Raw genomic sequence first — 20,542 nt, forward strand, 5'->3', positions numbered from 1 at the left:
TAGCTGTGTAGTAAAATAAGCCGAGGAGCGAGGAAGAAATAAAACATCCCACACCCCACCCCCGAAATACTGACTCAGAATTTTTGGGTGGGTGCCAGGAACCTGCTACTGAATAAGTATACCAGGTAATTCTGATTCAGGTGGTCCTGAGACTGTATAATAGAATTGTTGACATAAAAGACTGGGCTGGGCTGTAACTCAGTTGGGAGAGCGCTTTCTTAGCGAGCAGGAAGTTCTGGGTTCCAGCCCAAGCATTTCATAAACTAGGAGCGGTGGAACATGTCTATATAATATTCTGGAGGTGGAAGGAGGAGGATTGAAGGTTGAAGCCAGCTTGGGAGACATAGCAGAACTTGTCTCCAAAACAACTAAGAATGGGTACTGGAATGTCTACATACAGAGCTCCTTTTCTGGAGTCTTAGAGAACCCCATGAAACCACATTTCCTCAGGAAAATGCTTATTTAATATCATAAAAACTCTGTAAGCAAAGTTAGGCAGTCACAGATCCCCACTAGACTACTGTCTCAGTCAGGGTTTCCGTTGCTGTGATGAAGCACCATGACCAAAAAGCAAGTTGGGAGGAAAGGGTTTATTCAGTTTACACCTCCACAGCATCATTGAAGGAAGCCAGGACAGGAACTCAAGCAGGGCAGGCTCCTGGAGACAAGCGCTGATGTAGAGGCCATGGAGGGGTGCTGCTAACTGGCTTGCTCCTCATGGCTTGCTCAGCCTGCTTTCTTATAGAACTCAGGACCACCAGTCAAGGGAGGGGAACCACTCACAGTGGACTGGGCCCTCCCCCATCAATCACTAATTAAGAAAATGCCTTACTGGTGGATATTATAGAGGCAATTTCTCAACTGAGGCTCCTTCCTCTTTGATGACTCTAGTTTGTGTCAAGTTGACATGTAACCAGCTAGTGAAAGTACTGTTCATGGGTTTCTTAAGACTGGCTGACTCCAAGTTAAGAGTGACTGCTGGTGGAGTTTTCCTTAGTCCATGCAGGGACTTTCTTTTGGATGCTTCCTGTGCAGTGGAGTATATCCCAGTGGGTGCTTAATAAATGCAAACTGTAATTCTGACCTCTTTGTACAGTTATCTCTAAGCTTTCTATATCTATGACCAACTGATAACACCTATCTATCAAATCAGGGTCTCCTGGGAGGAAAGACATCCAAGGTACTTAAAAAGGGGGTGAAGTAGAGACCTCATCTAATCAAGAGAAATTAGGCGGAGTTTTCTGCCTACCTTTTTTTGATTTCTAAAGAATCCAATCCCCCTCCCATCCCCCACAAAAAAAAAAGCCGGGTGACGGCGGTGCACGCCTTTAATTCCAGCACTTGGGAGGCAGAGACAGGCAAATCTCCGAGTTCGAGGCCAGCCTGGTCTACAGCGTGAGTTCCAGGAAGGCCAGGGTTACACAAAGAAACCTTGCCTCGAAAAACTCAACCAAACCAAAACAAAGAACCCCATATCGTCTCCTCTGCCTTTATCCTTGAAACTCCAAGTTTGTGTCTGTTCCACCTGTAGGTCATTGCCAGAGGAGTTCCGGTAAGCCTTTTAAGGTCCATCCCAAAGTGTTCATTGTTGCTTTCAGAGTTGTGGCACAGTCTGACCTCCTGGGTTTGGTCAATTGCTGATGTCCCTGTACAATGCAAGCCTCCTCCTGGCCCTAAAAACCTAGAGGCAAAGTGCTCCTTAGTAACCCAGATTGACAGATAGGGAGGTTATCTTAGCACCTTTTAAATGATTTAACTCTTTAAGCTGGGCGAGGAGCCCCCTCAGCAGGACCTGTTTTCAGATACATCGGTTCAAGAGCTGAGCCCAGATTCTCAGGGCGAAGAGTTGGGGATGGTGCGTCTTCAGGTCCCAGGTAGGCACGGTCAGGAAGTCTGGCCTTAGCCTTGATTCTGACACCGAACTCAGGAATCGCTGGCTCTGCAGTCCCTCTCCTCCACTGACTCTATATAGGCTGAAATGGAATGGGAGCCAGCCCCACAGGTGCCTAATTATGGTAAGGAGGCGACTTCACGCTGCCACCGGGAGGTCAAGCCACAATTAAGCATCACAGGTCCTAATGAAGGACTGATCGAGATGAGGAAGGCCGTAAAGATGCAGATACCAGGGAGGGTCAGGGCTGGGAAGAGCTCACAGGAAGTTAACGGAGGCACGGTGTGAAGAAGAATCCGGGAATAGCTGTGAGCGTGCGCAGTAAAAGCCGTGAGCGTGGCCGGTCTCCCCTTTGTACATGTATGTGTGCCGTCCTGCCCGCCTTCCGCTTTATTTAAAAAAAAGAAAGAAAGAAAGAAAAGAAAAAAGAAAAACTCGTGGTTCTCGAAATGCGCCTCTCTCCAAAAAAAAAAGGGGGGGGGGGCTGGTGAACTTCACGCATGCGCACTGCGGGAGGTGACTGGGTGATGACAACGCACACTGCCAGCCTGGAGCTCTAGGTGGCGGTCATCTCCCTACAGGGATGCAGTGTGCATGCGCGGCGCTAACCACTCGCGGCAGGGCGGGCACACGCTGGGTTGGGCTGGGCAGGGCAGGACGGCGGCTCGGTGGGGTCATTGAGGCGCAGGCGCAGTGCGGTGTTTGTCTACCCTGGACTGACGGGCGGCCTGGCGGCGAGCGGCGGCGGGGAAGATGGCGGCGTCCTCCCTAGAGCAAAAGCTGTCCCGCCTGGAAGCCAAGCTGAAACAGGAGAACCGCGAGGCCCGGAGGAGAATCGACCTCAACCTGGATATTAGCCCCCAGCGGCCCAGGCCCAGTAAGCACGGCTGCGTGGGGGGGAGGGGGCGGGTGGGGCGGGGCCCGCTGTGTCAGGCCCCGCCCACCAGGCAGATCCCGCCCCCGCTTCCGGGGCGCTAGCTCTCCTCCCCTCTACTCCCTACCGCTGTCAGCTTGCAGAGAGAGGGTCACGGTGACCTGGGAGTCTGGTGGGCCGTCTCCAGGGCGACTTCCTCCCCACACATACCGCGATCCTAGGGTTCACATCATGGAAGCTTAGCGACTGGGTCCTCTCACCCTGTGGACTGCTCCCAGTGCCTTGTCACCTACACCTAGCAGGCTATCAGACCCGAAGCCACCGAGACCACAGCCAAGTTTTGAACCCTACAAACAGATCTCTTTTGACACAGTGGTTTCACTCTTGCTGTTTCTGGGACTGTCAAGAGGTTCCCCCTCTCCCCCCAGCACACAGTCCACACACATGTATACCCATCTGCCCTCTTCGGTCACTTGGCCTTTATTTACATCCAGTCCTTGTTTGAATAGAGGAGTCTTCCATTTGATGGCTGCTCTAAGCCTGGAAGTCATTGGGCTCAGGGGACTGCCTCCTTCACACAGGGGTACCTCATATGTCTGTGGCCAACTAACTTCAGTGTCGCTGTCTTAGTGTGTTTGGCCCTCTGGAAACACATAGCCAGCTCTCAGCCTCAAGTGACTGCTAGTCCTGCAGACACCTGTGGCGGTGTAGATGTATCTAGTCTCGCCCAGCAGACACACACCTCCTTTCTTACTCTCCCATCTCTGGGCCTGCCCCCCTGACGTATGGTCCTGTACCGACAGCTGTTCCCCTTCTTTCTATACACACACCTAGTTTGTCACCATCATGACCACAGTTAGCGTCCTTGTTGTAGCCCAGATACCCTGTCCCCAAGTCTCTCTGCTGGAAGGAATTTGATTTTTCCTCCCTCCTCATCTACCCTGTGATCACTGCCTTGCCAGCCCTTTCTGTATCCCTCTTGATTGAGCAGAATGCCTTCTTTATACTCTGTGATACAATGTTTGGAGTATATTATTGTACTGTGGGTCACCTTGGTAAGAGGGGAAAGGCAGCCTTCCATAGCTGAGAATTCTGTCCACTCCCTGGTCACCTGGCCCACCCTTCACAACCCGATCTTACCCCTTGAATCCCTCTTCAGGGTTCCCGCCATCCTTCCTGCTTCTGGCCTGAGTCTGCCAGTTTTCCTTCCTGGGGCGGGGGGTTCTTCCAGTGTGTGGAGATACCCAAAAGTGTGGGTGCTTTTCACTGGATTCTGCCTGGGACCAGAAGCTGGGCCAAGCCTTGGAGGGCTCCTGCTGGACTCTGCAGAGCCATCTTTTCCAGCCCCAGTGTGGATGAGCCTGGGTTGGGTATGGGGTTCTAGGTACCCTAAGAGGTGTCTGTCCCTAGAACAGAGTGAGACCTGGTAAGGCTGGTGGCTGGCAGGCCCCAAGGAGCCCCCTGCAGGTGTCTGTGTCTGTCAGCTCCATGCCTTCCTCCCACCCTCTCATCTCTGTCGGTTTCTACCCATCTCTGCAGTATGGTACCTTGCGCCTCCCCCTCCTCTTCATTATGATTTGATTTCTTTTCTGTTGGACAAATCAGTTATTTCTGTTGTGATTTATCGTGGTTTTTTTTTTTCTTCCTTTCCCCATCCAGTTATTGTGATCACTCTAAGCCCTGCTCCTGCCCCGTCCCAGCGAGCAGGTACCAGCCTTTTTATCATTGCTGCTTGCATATCTGCACATTGACCTAACTGCTGCCCCTGCCGCAGAATACCATTCATCCCTGCCCCATGCTCTGTGTGTTCTGTCTCTTCATTCTCACTTTCTCTCTCTTCACTACCGCAGTGTGAGCCTGACCACACTTCCTCTGTGTCCTCTAGTCTCCCCATTTCTTCTTTGACTCAATTTGGAACTCCCAGAGGATGAAATGGGCTCCCCTAATAAATGGGAGTCTGCTAGGTGGGCACACAAGGGTGTGTGTGTGTGTGTGTGTGTGTGTGTGTGTGTGTGTGAATAAGAAGGTGGGTAGAGGCAGGTGCACTGTTCCTGTTCAGTCTATCACTATTGTGGAGTGAATGAGTGTCATGACTTATGGACTGTGTCTGCTCTCAGGACCCAGGAGCATAGCAGTAAGAAAAATAGACTGAGGCTGCGATAAGGGATTCATCAGTGTCCACTAAGCACATTCCTGATCCTATAGAATAGTCTAGTAGAGTGAGGGACTCTGCATAGGGTCTCTAAGGGAAAGCTGGTGGAGGATACAGGATTTGAACAAAAGTGTCCCAGGAGGCTGTGGGAGGCAAGACCCCCCCACCCCCAACACACACACTCAAGGACTCCATGCTAGGCAGTTCAGCTATGCTGATTCCAAGGTAAACACTGTCTTGTGTGTGTAAGAGAAAGAATACCTGTGTTAGCAGAGATGACTGTTGGTAGTCATGTGTTCCCAGCTTGTGTGTATACATGGATGAGTGTGTGTGTGTGTGTGTGTGTGTGTGTGTGTGTGTGTGTTCGTGTTCCATACTTTTGGTGTACGTGTGTACGTGTGTACCTGCACATGAGTATATGCATGTTGGTCTGGTAGCCTGAAAAGTGAGCATGTGTCCCTGTGATCCATCTTACTTTCTCTCATCCAGTCATCCTCACTTCTTCCTCCTTCACTATTAAACTTACTGTACTAGCCAGGGCTGCCATGTGACTCGAACCCTTCTAACCTCTGTTCTCAGGGCCTGTGTATATTTCTCTCCTCTTTTCCACTCTAGCCCCATCAAATCCATGCTTCAGAGAGTGGGGCCAGCAGCCTCTTCCATGGGTCTGAGGCAGCCTAAGAGGGCTTGACGGTCTGTGTAGGTAAGGGTGCTGGTAGGGTGTGGCGAGGGTAGAGGTATGGTCCTCACCCCAGAGAGCTGAGGTGCCAGAGAAAGAAGGATCACAGGACTCTGTGAAGGTGGGCTGTGGACAGTTCCAGGAGCGTCTGGGTGCAGCCGGGGTCCCAACCACCAGGACTTAAAAAGGACCTGGAGGTCAGCCCAGTGGTCTCTGCTAATTAATTACTGGGCCCAGCTCACCAAAAGCCATTAGGTTGATTGTGGGGAAAAGAGGTAGTAAATTTAAGGGTATGGAGAAGTATATTAGAAAGCGGCAGGCCTTTAATACAATACTTGAGAAGCAGAGGCAGCCAGATCTGTGAGTTTGAGACCAACCTGGTCTACAGAGCGAGTTTCAGTATAGCCAGAACTGTTACTTAGAGAAACCCTGTCTTGAAAAACCAGACTCCAGGCCACCTGGGAAGTGATGTTTGAAGGATGCCCTGCTGATGCCCTGAGCTGAGCTAGCTGTAATCCTAGGGCACTAGGACCCCTGAAGTATGAGAGGATCATGGAGGGCAGATACTTCCAGAAACCACAGGGGGCTTATAGCCCCTTTCACTAGACCCAGAACCCCTAGCTTTTTAAGGAACCTACTCTTAATGTCTCATGTTCTCTCTGGCTGTCTCTGCAGCATCTCCTCTGGACAGCTGGGTCCCAAGTCTTTGCTCTCTCTCTTTCTTTCTCCTGTCCCCCCACATCCTAACATCGCCCGGCCATCCTGGGGTGCCTGCTGCCTGCCCGCCGCCTGCCTGTAGCATGCCCGAGCCATCCGCATGCAGGCCATTGGGAAGTACCAAGCTCCCCTCCGTGGCCCAGCATCTTCCACCTGCCCAGCCCAGCTAGTTCCCGGAAGAGCTTTGCTGTTTAGATTCCCATCAGTCCCTCCTCCCAAGAGCTCAGGCTTAGCCTGGGCTTCTGTTCCTGCCCCCCCCCCCCATCCCAGTTCTGCAGGCCTGGTTGGGACATGCACAAATGAGCCAGCTGGCCAGAAGGTGGCCCTCCCTGACCTAGGAGTGGAATCTGGGGCAAGACAGCCTGAAACCAGAGTTCCATAGCTATTGGCTCTTGTTTGTCCACAGTGCAGTGTTGGTGGCCAGACCAGGTTCCAAGCCTGTCCTGGTGGGCATTCTGTCCTCATGTGGTTCCCATGTGAGCACTGTGGCCCCGGGCCTGCTTTCTGGCACTGCTGGGTGAAGTTCCTGGCAGAGAGTCCCCCCATTTCTCTACAGTATGTACTTGAGGACAAACCCTCAGCTTCTGGGATCACCCCTCTCCCACCAGCCCATCCAATCTCCTTTCAGATCAGAGGGACAGAGATGGTACCTTGAAGATACCCCAGGGGGTGGGGAAGGAGGCCCTAGCCAGCAGAGCAGGGGGCTGTGTCAGCCTGGCCAAAGGGATATGAGAGAGAAGATGAGAACCCCAACTCCTTCTAGACCAGCTAGATTCTAACTCCTTTCATGCCCCTGGTTTTTAACCCGCCAGCCCTGCAGCTCCCACTGGCCAATGATGGGGGCAGTCGCTCACCATCCTCAGAGAGCTCCCCACAGCACCCTACACCACCCTCCCGGCCCCGCCACATGCTGGGGCTCCCATCAACCTTGTTCACACCCCGCAGTATGGAGAGGTAAGCTGGTGGAGCAGGGCCAGCACAGGGCCCTCCTTGTGCTGGTCCATGGGAGGTGGGTGACATCTGTGGGACCCTTCTGACTAGCTCCTATTTTGTTCTTCAGCATCGAGATTGACCAGAAGCTGCAGGAGATCATGAAGCAGACAGGGTACCTGACCATCGGAGGCCAGGTACTACCTCCCCATTGGCATCCTGGGGGCTGTGACAGGACCCAGGCAGGCTAGAGGTGGTGGGTGACAGGAGCAGAGGTTCTGGGGACCCTCCAGCTGCCTTGCTCTTCACCCAGCGTTATCAGGCAGAAATCAATGACTTGGAGAACCTGGGCGAGATGGGCAGCGGTACCTGTGGTCAGGTGTGGAAGATGCGCTTCCGGAAGACAGGCCACATCATTGCTGTCAAGGTGAGCCTTCCACACCCCAGTTCCAGGATGTATCCTGTACCCTTGCAGCCTGCCCAGCACTTGAAGCTCCCCTCCTGGCTGTCCCTCCTTTCAGCAAATGCGGCGCTCGGGGAACAAGGAAGAGAATAAGCGTATCCTGATGGACCTGGATGTGGTACTCAAGAGCCACGACTGCCCCTACATCGTTCAGTGCTTTGGCACCTTCATCACCAACGTGAGCACCCTGCCTGAGGGGCCAACCCTTCTGCCCCATAGGTCCTACATGTCCCCAGGTACCAGATTGTGGTTAGGTTGGGGAAGAAAGCATGGCTGCCCCAAACCCTGTGTACCACCCTTCCTCTACAGACAGACGTCTTCATTGCCATGGAGCTCATGGGCACGTGTGCAGAGAAGCTGAAGAAACGAATGCAGGGCCCCATTCCGGAGCGAATCTTGGGCAAGATGACTGTGGCGGTGAGTGGCTAAGTCTGGGCTTGTGTGGCTAGGTGGTTGTCCCTGTGTTCTGTCATCCGTGCCCCCCCCCCCACCTTGGTAGGGTTCTGAATCTCTGTCCTGCAGATTGTGAAGGCGCTGTACTATCTGAAGGAGAAGCATGGTGTCATCCACCGTGATGTCAAACCCTCCAACATTCTGCTAGACGAGCGGGGCCAGATCAAGCTCTGTGACTTTGGCATCAGCGGGCGCCTGGTTGACTCCAAGGCCAAAACACGGAGTGCTGGCTGTGCTGCGTACATGGCTGTGAGTGGGGCCCTGCTGGGCTGACAAGGGCTGGGTGGGCTGGCCCCGCCCTCAGCCTATAGCTCCTCTCTCCCCCTCCTTGCAGCCTGAGCGCATTGACCCCCCAGACCCCACCAAGCCTGACTATGACATCCGAGCCGATGTGTGGAGCCTGGGCATATCATTGGTGTGTTGGGGCTCCTGTTCTGGGGCTTGGTGGGAAGGCAGGGATCTCTTACCTGCTGCTCCAGCAGTGCCTGTCACCTTCCCAGGTGGAGCTGGCAACGGGACAGTTTCCTTACAAGAACTGCAAGACAGACTTTGAGGTCCTTACCAAAGTCCTACAGGAAGAGCCTCCGCTCCTGCCTGGTCACATGGGCTTCTCAGGGGACTTCCAGTCATTCGTCAAAGACTGGTGAGCATGCCCACTCTGCCTACTTCTCTACTTTGGGATGTTCTGGAATGTCTGATGTCCTCGTGCTGCTGGGGAGGGCTGGGGAAAGGGGAAGGGATGAGATGGGCATGGGTAGAGGCAGGTCCATGACTAGAGGCTGTAGACAGCAACTAATTCTGGAGCCTTTGGAATCACTTTCTGGCTTTGGATCTGGCCTAAGGGGACAGCTGGTCCTATGGGTGTCTGGTGTGGTTACCTAGGGCTTTGTTATGGAGGTTATGCAGGAAGACCACACTTGAGTCTTAACTTTCTCTTGTGTGAACTTCACATTCTGGTTCCAACTTCCCAGCTGGGTCTTCACCATGCTACCCTGGGCCAGGAGACTTTGTGGATCCCCAGCCTGGTGGAACCTGGCTGTGAGCAGCTGCTTCTGGCTGATCTGAAAGACCCCTTTTTCACTGGGGAGGGCCTGAGCACAGGTGCGCATCCAGGCACAGCCAGGCTCCACCTCCCTGACTATCTTTTCTCTTCTCTCCCTGCTCTTCGTCCAGCCTTACTAAAGATCACAGGAAGAGACCAAAGTATAATAAGCTACTTGTGAGTACCTAGCCCCTAACTCCCGCCACACGTGAAGTCCTCCCGGCCTCAGTTGCAGGACCAGGAGGGCTGACTCCTCATGCTAAGCTAACTCCTGGGCCTACAGGAACACAGCTTCATCAAGCACTATGAGACACTCGAGGTGGATGTGGCATCCTGGTTCAAGGACATCATGGCAAAGACCGAGTCTCCAAGGACTAGTGGAGTCCTGAGCCAACACCACCTGCCCTTCTTCAGGTAGCCTCACGGCAGCGGCCAGCCCCATAGGGGCCCAGGGGCATGGCCACAGGCCCCCCTTCCCACCTGGCCAATCCAGCTGCCCATCAGGGGACCTGGGACCTGGACGGCTGCCAAGGGCTGAGGACAGAAAGTAGGGGGTACCCATCCACCACTGACTCCCTACCCACCAGCTGTGGACAGACGGGCATGCTGGTCCCTAATTCTTCCCACTCTGGGGTCAGCCAACTATGCGAACCCCACCCCACCCCGACAGACACTGTGAACGGAAGACAGCAGGCCATGAGCAGACTCGGTATTTATTCAATCATAACCTATGGGCTGGGGTGGCCCCTGGGGCAAAGAGAAAGCCCCTGTTCCTTTCCCCCACACTCCCAGTGTCTGTCCCCTCCACCTTCTCTCCCACATGCTTGCTCTCCATTTTCCCCTCTCTCCCCTTCCTCTCTAGCTCTGTCCCTTTCTGGTTTCCTTCTCCCTCCCAACCTCGGCCTCTCTCCTAGCCTAAGCCTGGGCCCAGCCGCTCCTGCCCCTCAGTGGAAGCCCCAGGTGCACCCAGGCCTCCTCAAGTCCTTGCCCTAGGATAGCTTTGTGGGCATTGTGACTGCAGCCAAATGGGTTGCTGTTTCTGTGTCTGTCTGTCTCTCTCTCTTTGATCTCAGGGGGTCCTTTTTGGAGTTTATTGTATTTTATTGTACTTGGTAGGGTGTGGGAGGGGGGGCTTGTCCTCATGGGGTGTGTCGGTACCTTCAGAAACTTTTACCAAAGTAATGTTTAGCTGCTTGTGGTGGGCCCCCTCCTCTCCATTGCCCTTAGGCATTGGGGGGTTGGACTGCTGGCTGCTCTTTGTCAGTTCTGGCGTAAGAGAGACCAGGCTACATCGGGGGACCCTCACGTGGGACTGGGGACTGGTTACAGCCTGGGGTTGAGTAGAAGAGCTCAGGTGGTACAGAGGGAGACCACGGGGCCTCAGCCACACAGATGGCCTTCAGGAAAGGTGTTGGAGGAGTGCAGTGGAGAACAGCAGGAAGCAGGGAGTGAACTGGAGGGAGTCAGTGACAGGAGTGAGGCCGAGGGGCAGAAGGAGGGGTTCCAAAGAAGTCAGGGATTGAGAGTTAAGTAGATGTGGAGGTCTGCGCATGTGTGTCAGGGACGAGATGGACAGGCTTGAGTACAAGTGAGGCCAGGGTATTGGCATGTGAAGTGACCTACTCCCATTATGCCCTGAGCATCCTCCCTCAGCTCACCTAGAGCTGACCAGCTCCAACCCAGCGTGTGGCCTGGAGTGGGCCAGATGTCTGTCCCATGGTTCTGCAATGGCCAGGACAGGGTGGGGTATGTTTCCTTTTTGTTGGTGATGCATGCAAATCAAGTGGACAAGAGAACAATATAACAGAACAAAACAAAAAACACTTTAAAACCACAAACAAAACCCAGCACCAAAGCTGAGAAACCTTGCTGGATGTAGCTGATGATGCAACTGTAGGCTTAGGTGACACTGTGGCTCTTAACTATCCTATTGACTCATCTTCATCCTATTCACACAATGCCGCATGGTTAAATTGCAATAGAAGTCATCTGCTCTGCCTGGGCAGGGCACCCTCTCTCCTTATCCCTTATGTGGGGAGGTGGAGTGAAGTAGGGGTAGGGTAACAAGCCTGGCCCCTACCCTTACCATTTTGAGGCTAGCTACCAGCATGGGCAGCCTTCATGGGTAGTTAGGTCACTTGGCTGGTCCTTGGGCCAGCACAGGCCCAAGACTGGGCCGCATGGTTTTATTTTTATTTAACTTTATTTTCTGTGTGTGTCTCTGTCTGTGTCCATCCCCCTCCAGTGTTAAGTGGGAGCCTGGGGGAGTCTCCCACTTCCCCACCTCTCCCAAATCCTCCCCTCTGTCACCAGCCATCCCTCTGGCCCAGGCAGAGTGGGTGTCGGGCAGGTAGGGACCTGGAGTGGCCTGGTCCTTCCCTTTGGCCTATGGACTCCTCCTCGGGCCACCAGTGTTGCCCTCTCCCTTTTTAAAACAAAATACCCTTGTTTGTAAATCCTTAGCGCTTGAGAATAAAACCCTTCCCTTTTCTTCTGAGTGTGGTGTCCTAAGAATGGTAGAATTTATAGAGATGCGGGAAGGGGCTGGGAGTTGGGCTTTTAATGTGTGGCTAAACACTGCCTGTTTCGTGAGAAACAGTCAGGGCTGGAGCTGGGTGGGAGGTGATTGGAGTGACTGGGGGTATCAAGCTGCTTTGTGAGGGGCCCCCTTTTCCTAGAAACTTCAGCACACCAAGAAGTCCTTATCCATGCAGGCCTTGAGCATGGGCTCGGATGTCAGCCCCTGCATCCTCCGCCCCCGCTCCCTGCTTCCCAGGGTGGCAGACTCACCAAGGCCAGGGCTGCCTACCCACACCTACAGGGCTCAGTACAGCCCAACCAGGTGCCTGCTGCTGGCCTGGAGCATTCCAGCCTGGATAGACCACCATGGTGGGCACCACACTCCTGCTCCTGGCCCTGCTCCCTGGGACCGCCACTGTGCTCAATGAACAACTTGGTATGTAGAGGCTGGCACGGGGCGGGGGCATCATGTCCCACTTCCCTATTGCTCCTTCTCAACTTAGTTTTGCATCTGGGTGTGTTGGGGGTGGTGTCATTCCCTTTCCTCAAAGTTCTCAACAACCAAGTGATGGCAAGGGCTGTGGGAATGGGGCCAGGTGTGCAAATCATTCTTGAGACACCCCCCAGCTAACGGCCACTTGACGGCAGTCATTTGCCTGTGTAGACCATGTTAGAGTGTGCATGTAAGTGCAGGCCTGGGTGAGCACAAGAGACCATCCACCATCACCTGTTGGTGCTGTCCTCCCTTTGTCTGGGGTCTTGGTTCTCTACTGAGCAGAAATGCTCATTCCAGTTGCCTGTCTGGACTGAGGCTCAGCCTTCTAGGGAGGGTGCTCTCACATAGCAGATGCCAGCACCTACCTCTCCTCAGTGGTCAGTAGGTCATAATGGATCTCTTAGACACAAAGACAAGACTCTTGCTCCAAGACTTAGGGCAACCTGAACTGGGCAGAGAACCCTGACTTGCTCTTATCCATCTGAACTCCATCCAGTGCAAATGCTGGTCAACCCCATGGGTCACCAAATCCCCATCCCTAGTCTGCATGTGGCAAAAGAGGTCAGAAAAGGAAGGAGCACAGCTCTGTGTGGGGTTTCGACTCCTAGGCAGTAATATCACTAGGGAGTACTTGGTAGTAACTTGGAGAGAATTTGGCACACAGCTGAGCAGGGATAAAAAGACCACCTGTAATGCGTTACTATTCCAAGAGAAGCAAGGGCTGGAGGTGGAAGCCCTACCCTAGAAGGAATGCGTCCTCGCTCTATGCTCCGTTTCAGCACTCCCGTTCCCTGGGGCCCCTGGCCCCTGGCTGCGCAGACCCCTTTTCAGTCTGGATTTATCAGACACAGAGGATTCATTTCCCCGCCGCACTGGACCACTGGAGGTTCCAGCCGACAGCCATGTGTTTGTGCAGGTGCGGGCGCCTGAAACACTGAGGGTGGGTGGGGATAAATGGGGACCGGTCAACCTTGATGGCGCGTTGGTCCCTTAGGCGGCTCTGGCCCGTCCTTCACCGAGATGGGGCCTGGCCCTGCACCGCTGCTCCCTAACGCCTTCCTCACGCCCGGCCCTGGGGCCTGCTCTGGTGCTTCTACGTGGGGGCTGCCCCGCCGACGCCTCTGTCAGCTTCTCACCACCTCCACACCCGGATGCTGCTCGCCCCGCACGCTTCAGCTTCCGCCTGCGCCCGGTATTCAACGCCTCAGTGCAGTTCTTGCACTGCCAGATAAGCCGTTGCCGTCGTAGCCAGCGCCACCGGGCTGTCCGCCAGACACCAACGCCTCTGACCCCGCCGGCGCCTCCGCAGGTGCGCTTGCAGAGGCAGTAATCTCAGCACCGGAGGAAGACTCTGTAGTTAGTCACAAGCGGTTCTGGCAGCTGAGGGAAGAACTCTACCAGGTTTAGGGACCTGGGAGGCAGAGTGCTTTATGGTCTGTGTTCCTCTTAGGATGGGTACTGGGTACAGAGCTACCCCTCATGGATCTACCTGCATGGGGACTCCCCAGGAGACAGAAAATAACACAGCCTCAGGCTCTGGGATCCTTGGGTGGGAATCTGGAGTTCTTTTAGGACTGGAAGACTGGATGCAGAAAACTGACACGTCCAAAGCCCCGATTTGCGTGCCTCACTTGGGACCTAGAGACTGGCATAGGGGGTGTTCTAGGGCTGAAACCACTTCTCTGTTTAGGGCTTGGGTCCGGGAGTCCTGTGGTGACCTCCTAGTTCTAGTGGAAAGCTGGAAGTTTAAGTCCATCTTAGGAGCTCTGGAGGACCAGACCCAGAATCACCAAGGCCCTGACGTCTGGTTTCTTCCCTCCCAACCCAGTGTCTGCCTCAGGATGAGGCATGCGCAGGCAGCGGTGAGAGCCTTGGTACCGACAGCCCGCTCCTGCACACTCTGACGCAGCCCATCGTGGTCACAGTACCTCGTCCGCCCCCTAGTAAGCTCGCAAGCGGCCCTGGAACTCGGGTGGTAAACACAACTAGGTCCAGGGCCTGGTCTCAGCTTTGTGCACATCCCCATAGGGCCGTCCAAGAGTATCCCAGGCAGGGCCGTGCGCCCCGAGCCGTCCGCTCCAGCCGCTGCAGCCTTGGAGCCGGCACCAGTGGTGGCGTTGGTGTTAGCGGCATTCGTGCTGGGTGCTGCGCTAGCTGCAGGGCTCGGTCTCGTCTGCGCGCACTCAGGTACCGACTTCTGTCCCGCCAGAACCCCACACCTATTTCCACACCTCCAGACAGCCTACTCCCCCATACAACCCCTCCCCCCACATACATCCTGCGCGCCCCACAACGCCGAACTTCTCTTTCGGATCTGGCCCTCAGGGCTAGTACACCTGCGGCAGCACCCACTAGGGGGCGCGCTCACCCTGGCACAGCGCACAGGCAACCCCTATTCTAGCCCGCTTCTTATTTCAGCACCTCCAGCTCCCGGCCAGCCTCTTAGAGCTTCGCCCAGCGGCTCTCAGCTCCAGAGGTCCTCGTAGGCAGGTAAGCACAGAGTGCGAAGAGGTGATGGTAAGGGTCCTTCACAGCCTTACTCACTGGGCTCCAAATAGTTTGAATATTCATTTAGTCTTTTGAACAACCTTCAGGCGGCTACTTTTACCGTTCCCATCAGAGATTTTCTTTAAACAAAACAAAAAACACAGCACTTTTTATGAGGTTAAGTAACTTGTCAAGGTGGAGCTGGAGATTGAATGTGGGGCACGGGGTTACCAGCAGTGAAGAAAGGGGGTCTTTAAGACTTGAACAGGCACTAGGTAAGAGTTAGGGATAAGACACAGTTCCTAGTCTCACACCGGTGCATAGACTGATGGAGGAAGCCAATGTCTGCTGGGAAAATGTTGTGACCCGAGAGGTGATCTCCCACGCTGAGCCTCTGCCTCCTCTAGAGACGCCACAACCCGGTGAAGTCCTCCGATGCATCCAGTCATGGATTCAGAACCTTTTGGGAGGACTTCTGCACGTCTCTCCTCCATCACCCCCTTCTCGTCTTTACTCCCCTGGTTCAAAATAAATTGCTGCCCTGCCTGCTAATGTTCAGTGTAATCAATATGCTCCAACGGATGGGGGGCAGGGAGGGCAGGAAAGGGAGGCTCCAGGCTGTGCCTTGGGACCAGAACTTGGGGATATTTGTGGCTGGGAAAGACTTAGATTGAAGGGTTGCGACTCTAATCCCCATGAACACATACACCCAGGGAGTCAGGGGCCATTTGCCTGGGACAGAAAATAACACCCAAACTTGGCCAGCTTGAGTTTAAATTAAACTCTGTTTTTGTCCTTCATTCCAAGAGCTCACTTGCTCCTTCGCTCTTCCCCAGGTCGGACCTTTGCTCTTTACTCCCATCCCCAGACCCTACCTTCATCAGGTCTCTGTGTACCCCTCAATTCCCCCCTGCTCAAACTCCCCCCTCCTCTGAACTTAAGCAACAATGGAATTTCCAGATCTAGTTTACCAATGAGGAAACGGAGGCTCAGCAATACCAATCAGTCTTCACCAAAGTCTCCAGGGCTGTCTACCCCCATAACCCAGACTTATTTTTCTTTCAAGCTAGACTCTCACTAGGTAGCCCAGGCTAACCTCAAACTCAACGGTCTTCCCGTCTCAGCCTCCCAAATGCTGGGATTACTCATTACTCCTCATCACTCCTGGCAAGCCAGGGTGGTTGGTTTAGATTTCTGTGTGCAAGTGTTTTGTCTGCACGTATGTATGTGCAACATCCGCGTACCTGGTGTTTGGGGAGGTCAGAAGAGGGCGCCGAATGCCTTGAAATTACAATTGGTTGGTGTTAGGAATCAAACTCTTGACAATCAAACTCTTGTCATCTACAAGAACAAACAGCAAGTGAGCCAGGTGTAGAGGTGTATGCTTTTAAATCCAGCATTCGGGAAGAGCTCCAAGAGTTTGAGGCCAGCCTGTCTGTACATCGATATCCAGGCCACCAGGGCTACCCTGCCCCACAAAGGAAAGCCCAGGTTTTTTAGGGCAACAGCCCACTCCTCTATGAAAAGCAAAGCACACCGTACGTATTTCATGGGTTGGCTCAGGAATATAGAGTCTAAAGTTTTGATTCCAGCTCATGAGTGACATAAAACGCAAATAAAATCCGGGGATCCTGCCGGGCGGTGGTGGCGCACGCCTTTAATCCCAGCACTCGGGAGGCAGAGGCAGGCGGATCTCTGTGAGTTCGAGGCCAGCCTGGACTACAAGAGCTAGTTCCGGGACAGGAACCAAAAGCTACGGAGAAACCCTGTCTCGAAAATAAAAAAAAAAAAAAAAAAAAAAATATCCGGGGATCCTCCTCCAGAGCCAGTCCTTCTGCTGACAAACGCGAGCCACGCCCCCATCCGCTAAGTCTTCCGGTAGCTCTTTTTCAGACCTTCGCGGCCTCCGTAGCCCCGCCCACCAAGAAAGGGCGCTCTAGAGTTCCGGCATGAAGCCACCGCAGCGACAGCGGAAGGTCCCGGCCCGCTACCTAAGTGAGGCTGCCGGCCCCTCGGCTTGGAGCCCCCGCGAGATGCGACATCTACTGAGACTTCTTCAGGCTCGGCGGGACCAGCCGGAGCCAGACGTCGCGGAGCTGGCCAAGGAGTTGCGGGGCCGCAGTGAGGCCGAGGTGGTGTCCCGGGGCTGGGGGCTGGGCCAGGGAGCCCGGTGGCCTTTGAGCCCGAGCGGGCCTGGGGGGGTGGAGCTTGGGGCGGGACCGCTAGTGGGGTGTGGGGCGGGGTTGTGGTGGCGCTTTGGAGCCGACCTAGGTTTACCTAAGGGGCCTGCTAACGAGGCACGGTGAAGGTTAGGGGAGCTTAGGGATAGATCTCGGATGGCACGCTACTGGATTGTGGGTCTGTACGTAAGTGAAACAAAAACAACAGTGGAGCTTCTGAGTGGTGGTGGTGCACGCCTTTAATCCCTGCACTCGGCAGGCAGAGGCACGAGGATCTCTGTAAATTCGAGGTCAGCCTAGTCTATGGAGCTAGTTCTAGGACAGCCAGGGCTACTCAGAGAAACCGTGTCTCGAAAAAGGAGAGAGGGGGAGGGACGAATGGAGAGAGAGAGAGTGGGAGAGAGAGAGAGGGAGGGAGGGAGACGTGTGTGGGCGGGAGAATCAAAGGGCTAAGCAGAGCGGGGTGGAGGTAGTGGAAGTGAGGCTGGAGACTGGGTTAAGGTGGAGTTGGTAGCCAGGTGTGTTGACGTATGCCTCTATTCCCAGCACTGGTAGACCTCTGAGTTCAAGGCTAGCCCGGTCTACATAATTCCAGGACAGATAATGCTGTATAAATCTCAACCAAACAAAAAAGGTGAAGCTGGACAGACCAAAGTTAGTATGACATATGACATGAGAGTTCAGGAAGTGGGGTGGAGTGGAAGTGAATAGGTTAGCTCTCATTATCAGAGCAAGCTGTAGCCCCAGGAAGGAGTTCTCAAGAATAGACCTGGCTTTTACATTTTCATTAGGATAGCTGTTCACACTCTGGGGCCTTGGCTTGAGTCCCAGTAGTTTCGGGAATGTGCAGCATTGGGCTGGTCCGGGATTGGGAACTGTAGCAGTTCCTGAAATAAGCAAGGCAATAGACTGGTCTTGCCTCTGTTTCTGAACTCACAGAAAGCTTGTCCTCCTCCCCAGATTTGCCGATTTATCCAGCAGCTCAAAGGCCGTGTGGTTCGTGAAGCCATTCGAAAGGCGCACCCAGGTGGCCCAGAGGGACTAAGGCGACAAGAAGCTCAGCTTCCAGCCCCCATAGAGGTAAGGCAGGAGGGTAAGGCGAGGGCTGCCCAAGGCTGGCCCCTGAAGGAGGAATTCAAGGAAGGGCAAAGCTTGAAAGACTCCTGGGGGCTGGTCCCTAGACTGACCATGTATCTGCTGGCTTCACCCAGGTATGGATGGATCTTGCTGAAAAACTAACAGGCCCGCTGGAGGAAGCCCTGACTGCAGCTTTCTCCCAGGTACACCCACTGATCCTTGGCAGGTCAAAGGCATTTATTACAGGACACAGGAGTGGGTATGGCCCAGTGCTAGAAAGCTACTGGGTTTAGTCAAGCAATGGTGTTGTAAATAATCTCCAAACTTGAAGGAGTAGAGAATTGCCAGTGAGTTCCAGGCTTCTCCTGCCCCTACCCAAAAAGGGAAATAAAGAAAAATGTAGATCTGGATCCTGGGCCTTTTCTATTGCCACACCCAGTAACTCTTGTCCAAGGCCATCTCTTGGGTGGGTCACCCTCCGAATGGCGAGGAGGATTTGGGGAATGGGTAGAGGTGGAGGATTTATTCTAGCCTAGCAGGGCAATGGAAGATGTAGGCCTTCCCACTTCCCTTGCTGCGTAGGTGCTCACCATTGCTGCTGCAGAACCGATCAGCCTCCTGCACTCCAAGCCAAGCAAGCCCACGAAGGCCTGTGGAAAGCCACTGCTGTTCTTGAGTGCCCAAGGAGGGCAGAAGAATCCTGGCCTTGAAGCCTCTGGGTCTGCCCCTGTAACTGCTGACTCCACTCCTGAGACCTCTGTTCCTGTCCCTAAGGCCTCTGATCCCAACCCTGAGACCCTTGGCCTTGCCTCTGAGGTCACTGTCACTGATACCCCAACCAAATCCCTGGCTGGCCCCTCCACAGAGAAAGACTACACTGTGGACTTTGAGAAGATCTACAAATATCTGTCCTTCTCCTCCAGAAATGGCCATGGCCCTGAGCTCTCAGCAGCTGGTAAGAGGAACTGGGGAGGAGAGGGGCTATAATGGGGCGGGGGCTTGGGGTGCAGGGTCAAACCTTGTCCTCTCATTCTTCCCCTTTCCTTCTATCAGAGTCAGCTGTGGTCCTTGACCTGATCACGTCACTTCCAGAGGAGTTGTCCCATCTGCCTTGCACAGCCCTGGTGGAACATATGACCAAAACATATGCTCGACTGATGGCCCCCCAGACCTCTCTCCCTAGCGGGAAGAGCCCCAGGCTGGGGAATGAAGAAAGAGAGACTGGCTCCAAGGAGCCCGAGGAGCCTGACCGAGCCAGTCCTCAGGCCTCTGAGCCCATAGAACAGAGGCCGGCCTGGCAAGCAGTTGGGATCTGCCCATTGAACCCATTCCTGGTACCCCTGGAGCTATTGGGCCAGGTGCCCACCCCTGCGAGGTGAGGGATACAGAAGACCAGATGTGCTGACTTTGCTTGGAGCTTCAGTCCAACACAGCTGGTACTGGGTGGCCATGACGATGATTGTGGAAGTCCCTGACATGGTTTCCAGCCACAGGCTAAGTCTTCAGATGTTGCACACACCAGCAGCCTCAGAAAGGGAAATACAGTTGTCATGAATGGAGATAAGGAACTCTGCACAAAGGCAGAATTCCTGGACAGACAGACAGGGCTGGTTTCACTAGCCCAATTGTGTGCCTTGTTGTCTGCTGTGGGTACCACAACAGCATCATCTGTTTCATGGATATGCTCTCCTGAACCTGGGCTTGCATTTGGATCCCCCCACCTCAACTGACCACCATACACTTCTCTTCACCCTTTCCCGGGGTGTCCTGTAACTCTCAATAAAGCTGTCATCTTAGCCAACTATGTGTGTTCTTTGCCCCATGACAAAAATGGGATCAGGGGCACTGAAATGACAGTTTGGGAGCTGGAGCAAGATGCCAGGGAAGAGAGTACTATCCCTAGCAAAAGCTAGTGCCCGGGCTGGTGAGATAGTTCCAAGGATAAAGTGTTTGGTATGCAGCCTGACAACCTGAGATTAATTCCTTGAATTCCTGTAAAGGTGAAAAAAAAAAACAGTTCCTGAAAATCGTCTGAATGCACACGCTATAGTATGTACGCCCACATCGTGCACACAAAATACACTAATTTTAAAAAGCTGTTATCTAGAGTGACCTTAGTTTGGCCATAAGGAGCTCCTTAGTGACTGTGTGGAGGTGGCTCTTCGACAAATGGGTGGAAGAGGAAGGCTGGGTTGGTCTCATGCAGGACAGGTATTAGGGACAAGGTTTCAGAGCGAAGCAATGATACAGATGTCTGAAGCTGACAGTGTGGCCAGCCAGACGATGGAACAAAGCCCAGGTTCCAGGGAGGTAAGAGGTGGGGGGGGGGGGGGCGGAGAGTGGAGGAAGAAGGGAGTGTCCCTTCAAGTGGCCTTGGAGCCTCAGCTACCCTTAGGAATAAAGGGAGGGAGGCAGAACTGAGGGTCCCAGAGCTGGGGGAAGTGATTGGAGTTGAAGTTGAATCTTTGTGCTGTTGGGCTTCCCAGCATAAGCTCTAACTGCCCCGTGAGTAGGGAGTAAGTACAGGCCTGGGGAGCTAGGTGTCCTAGCATGATAGCACCCTCCCCCGAGCCTAGCGAGT

At 54.0% G+C, this 20,542-nt stretch overlaps 3 protein-coding genes across 6 annotated transcripts; all 3 read left to right on the forward strand.

Annotated features, from left to right (window-relative positions):
- Positions 1 to 2,555: 2,555 nt before the first annotated feature.
- Positions 2,556 to 11,634, forward strand: Map2k7 (mitogen-activated protein kinase kinase 7). Of its 3 annotated transcripts, none has more exons than XM_041678040.1 (12): positions 2,556 to 2,768; positions 4,425 to 4,472; positions 7,126 to 7,267; positions 7,374 to 7,440; positions 7,566 to 7,670; positions 7,765 to 7,884; positions 8,016 to 8,123; positions 8,229 to 8,408; positions 8,494 to 8,574; positions 8,660 to 8,802; positions 9,333 to 9,378; positions 9,485 to 11,634. In XM_041678040.1, exons 1-12 carry the CDS (start codon positions 2,645 to 2,647, stop codon positions 9,617 to 9,619), a joined length of 1,299 nt encoding a protein of 432 aa, XP_041533974.1. In that variant the 5' UTR covers positions 2,556 to 2,644; the 3' UTR covers positions 9,620 to 11,634. The 3 variants fall into 3 exon arrangements, with proteins under 3 accessions (XP_041533974.1, XP_041533973.1, XP_041533975.1); XM_041678039.1 differs by having other exon boundaries at positions 2,557 to 2,768; positions 7,557 to 7,670; XM_041678041.1 differs by lacking the exon at positions 4,425 to 4,472 and having other exon boundaries at positions 2,558 to 2,768; positions 7,557 to 7,670.
- A 453-nt stretch (positions 11,635 to 12,087) lies between these two features.
- On the forward strand, positions 12,088 to 15,243 carry Tgfbr3l (transforming growth factor beta receptor 3 like). Its single transcript, XM_041678042.1, has 7 exons — positions 12,088 to 12,157; positions 12,997 to 13,133; positions 13,212 to 13,526; positions 14,046 to 14,160; positions 14,246 to 14,404; positions 14,636 to 14,707; positions 15,112 to 15,243. The coding sequence occupies exons 1-6, from the start codon at positions 12,088 to 12,090 to the stop codon at positions 14,701 to 14,703; spliced, it is 864 nt and encodes a 287-aa protein (XP_041533976.1). The 3' UTR covers positions 14,704 to 14,707; positions 15,112 to 15,243.
- A 1,390-nt stretch (positions 15,244 to 16,633) lies between these two features.
- Snapc2 (small nuclear RNA activating complex polypeptide 2) lies at positions 16,634 to 19,762 on the forward strand. 2 transcript variants are annotated; one of them, XM_041678126.1, is made up of 5 exons: positions 16,634 to 16,836; positions 17,845 to 17,964; positions 18,096 to 18,164; positions 18,544 to 18,916; positions 19,015 to 19,762. In XM_041678126.1, the coding sequence occupies exons 1-5, from the start codon at positions 16,654 to 16,656 to the stop codon at positions 19,338 to 19,340; spliced, it is 1,071 nt and encodes a 356-aa protein (XP_041534060.1). In that variant the 5' UTR covers positions 16,634 to 16,653; the 3' UTR covers positions 19,341 to 19,762. The 2 variants fall into 2 exon arrangements, with proteins under 2 accessions (XP_041534060.1, XP_041534061.1); XM_041678127.1 differs by lacking the exon at positions 16,634 to 16,836 and adding an exon at positions 16,955 to 17,070.
- Positions 19,763 to 20,542: the final 780 nt, after the last annotated feature.

The sequence above is a fragment of the Microtus oregoni genome, unplaced genomic scaffold (genome assembly GCF_018167655.1).
Source record: "Microtus oregoni isolate MIOR12 unplaced genomic scaffold, Mior012 000029F_ref0000214, whole genome shotgun sequence".
In the NCBI taxonomy this organism is placed as follows: domain Eukaryota; kingdom Metazoa; phylum Chordata; class Mammalia; order Rodentia; family Cricetidae; genus Microtus; species Microtus oregoni.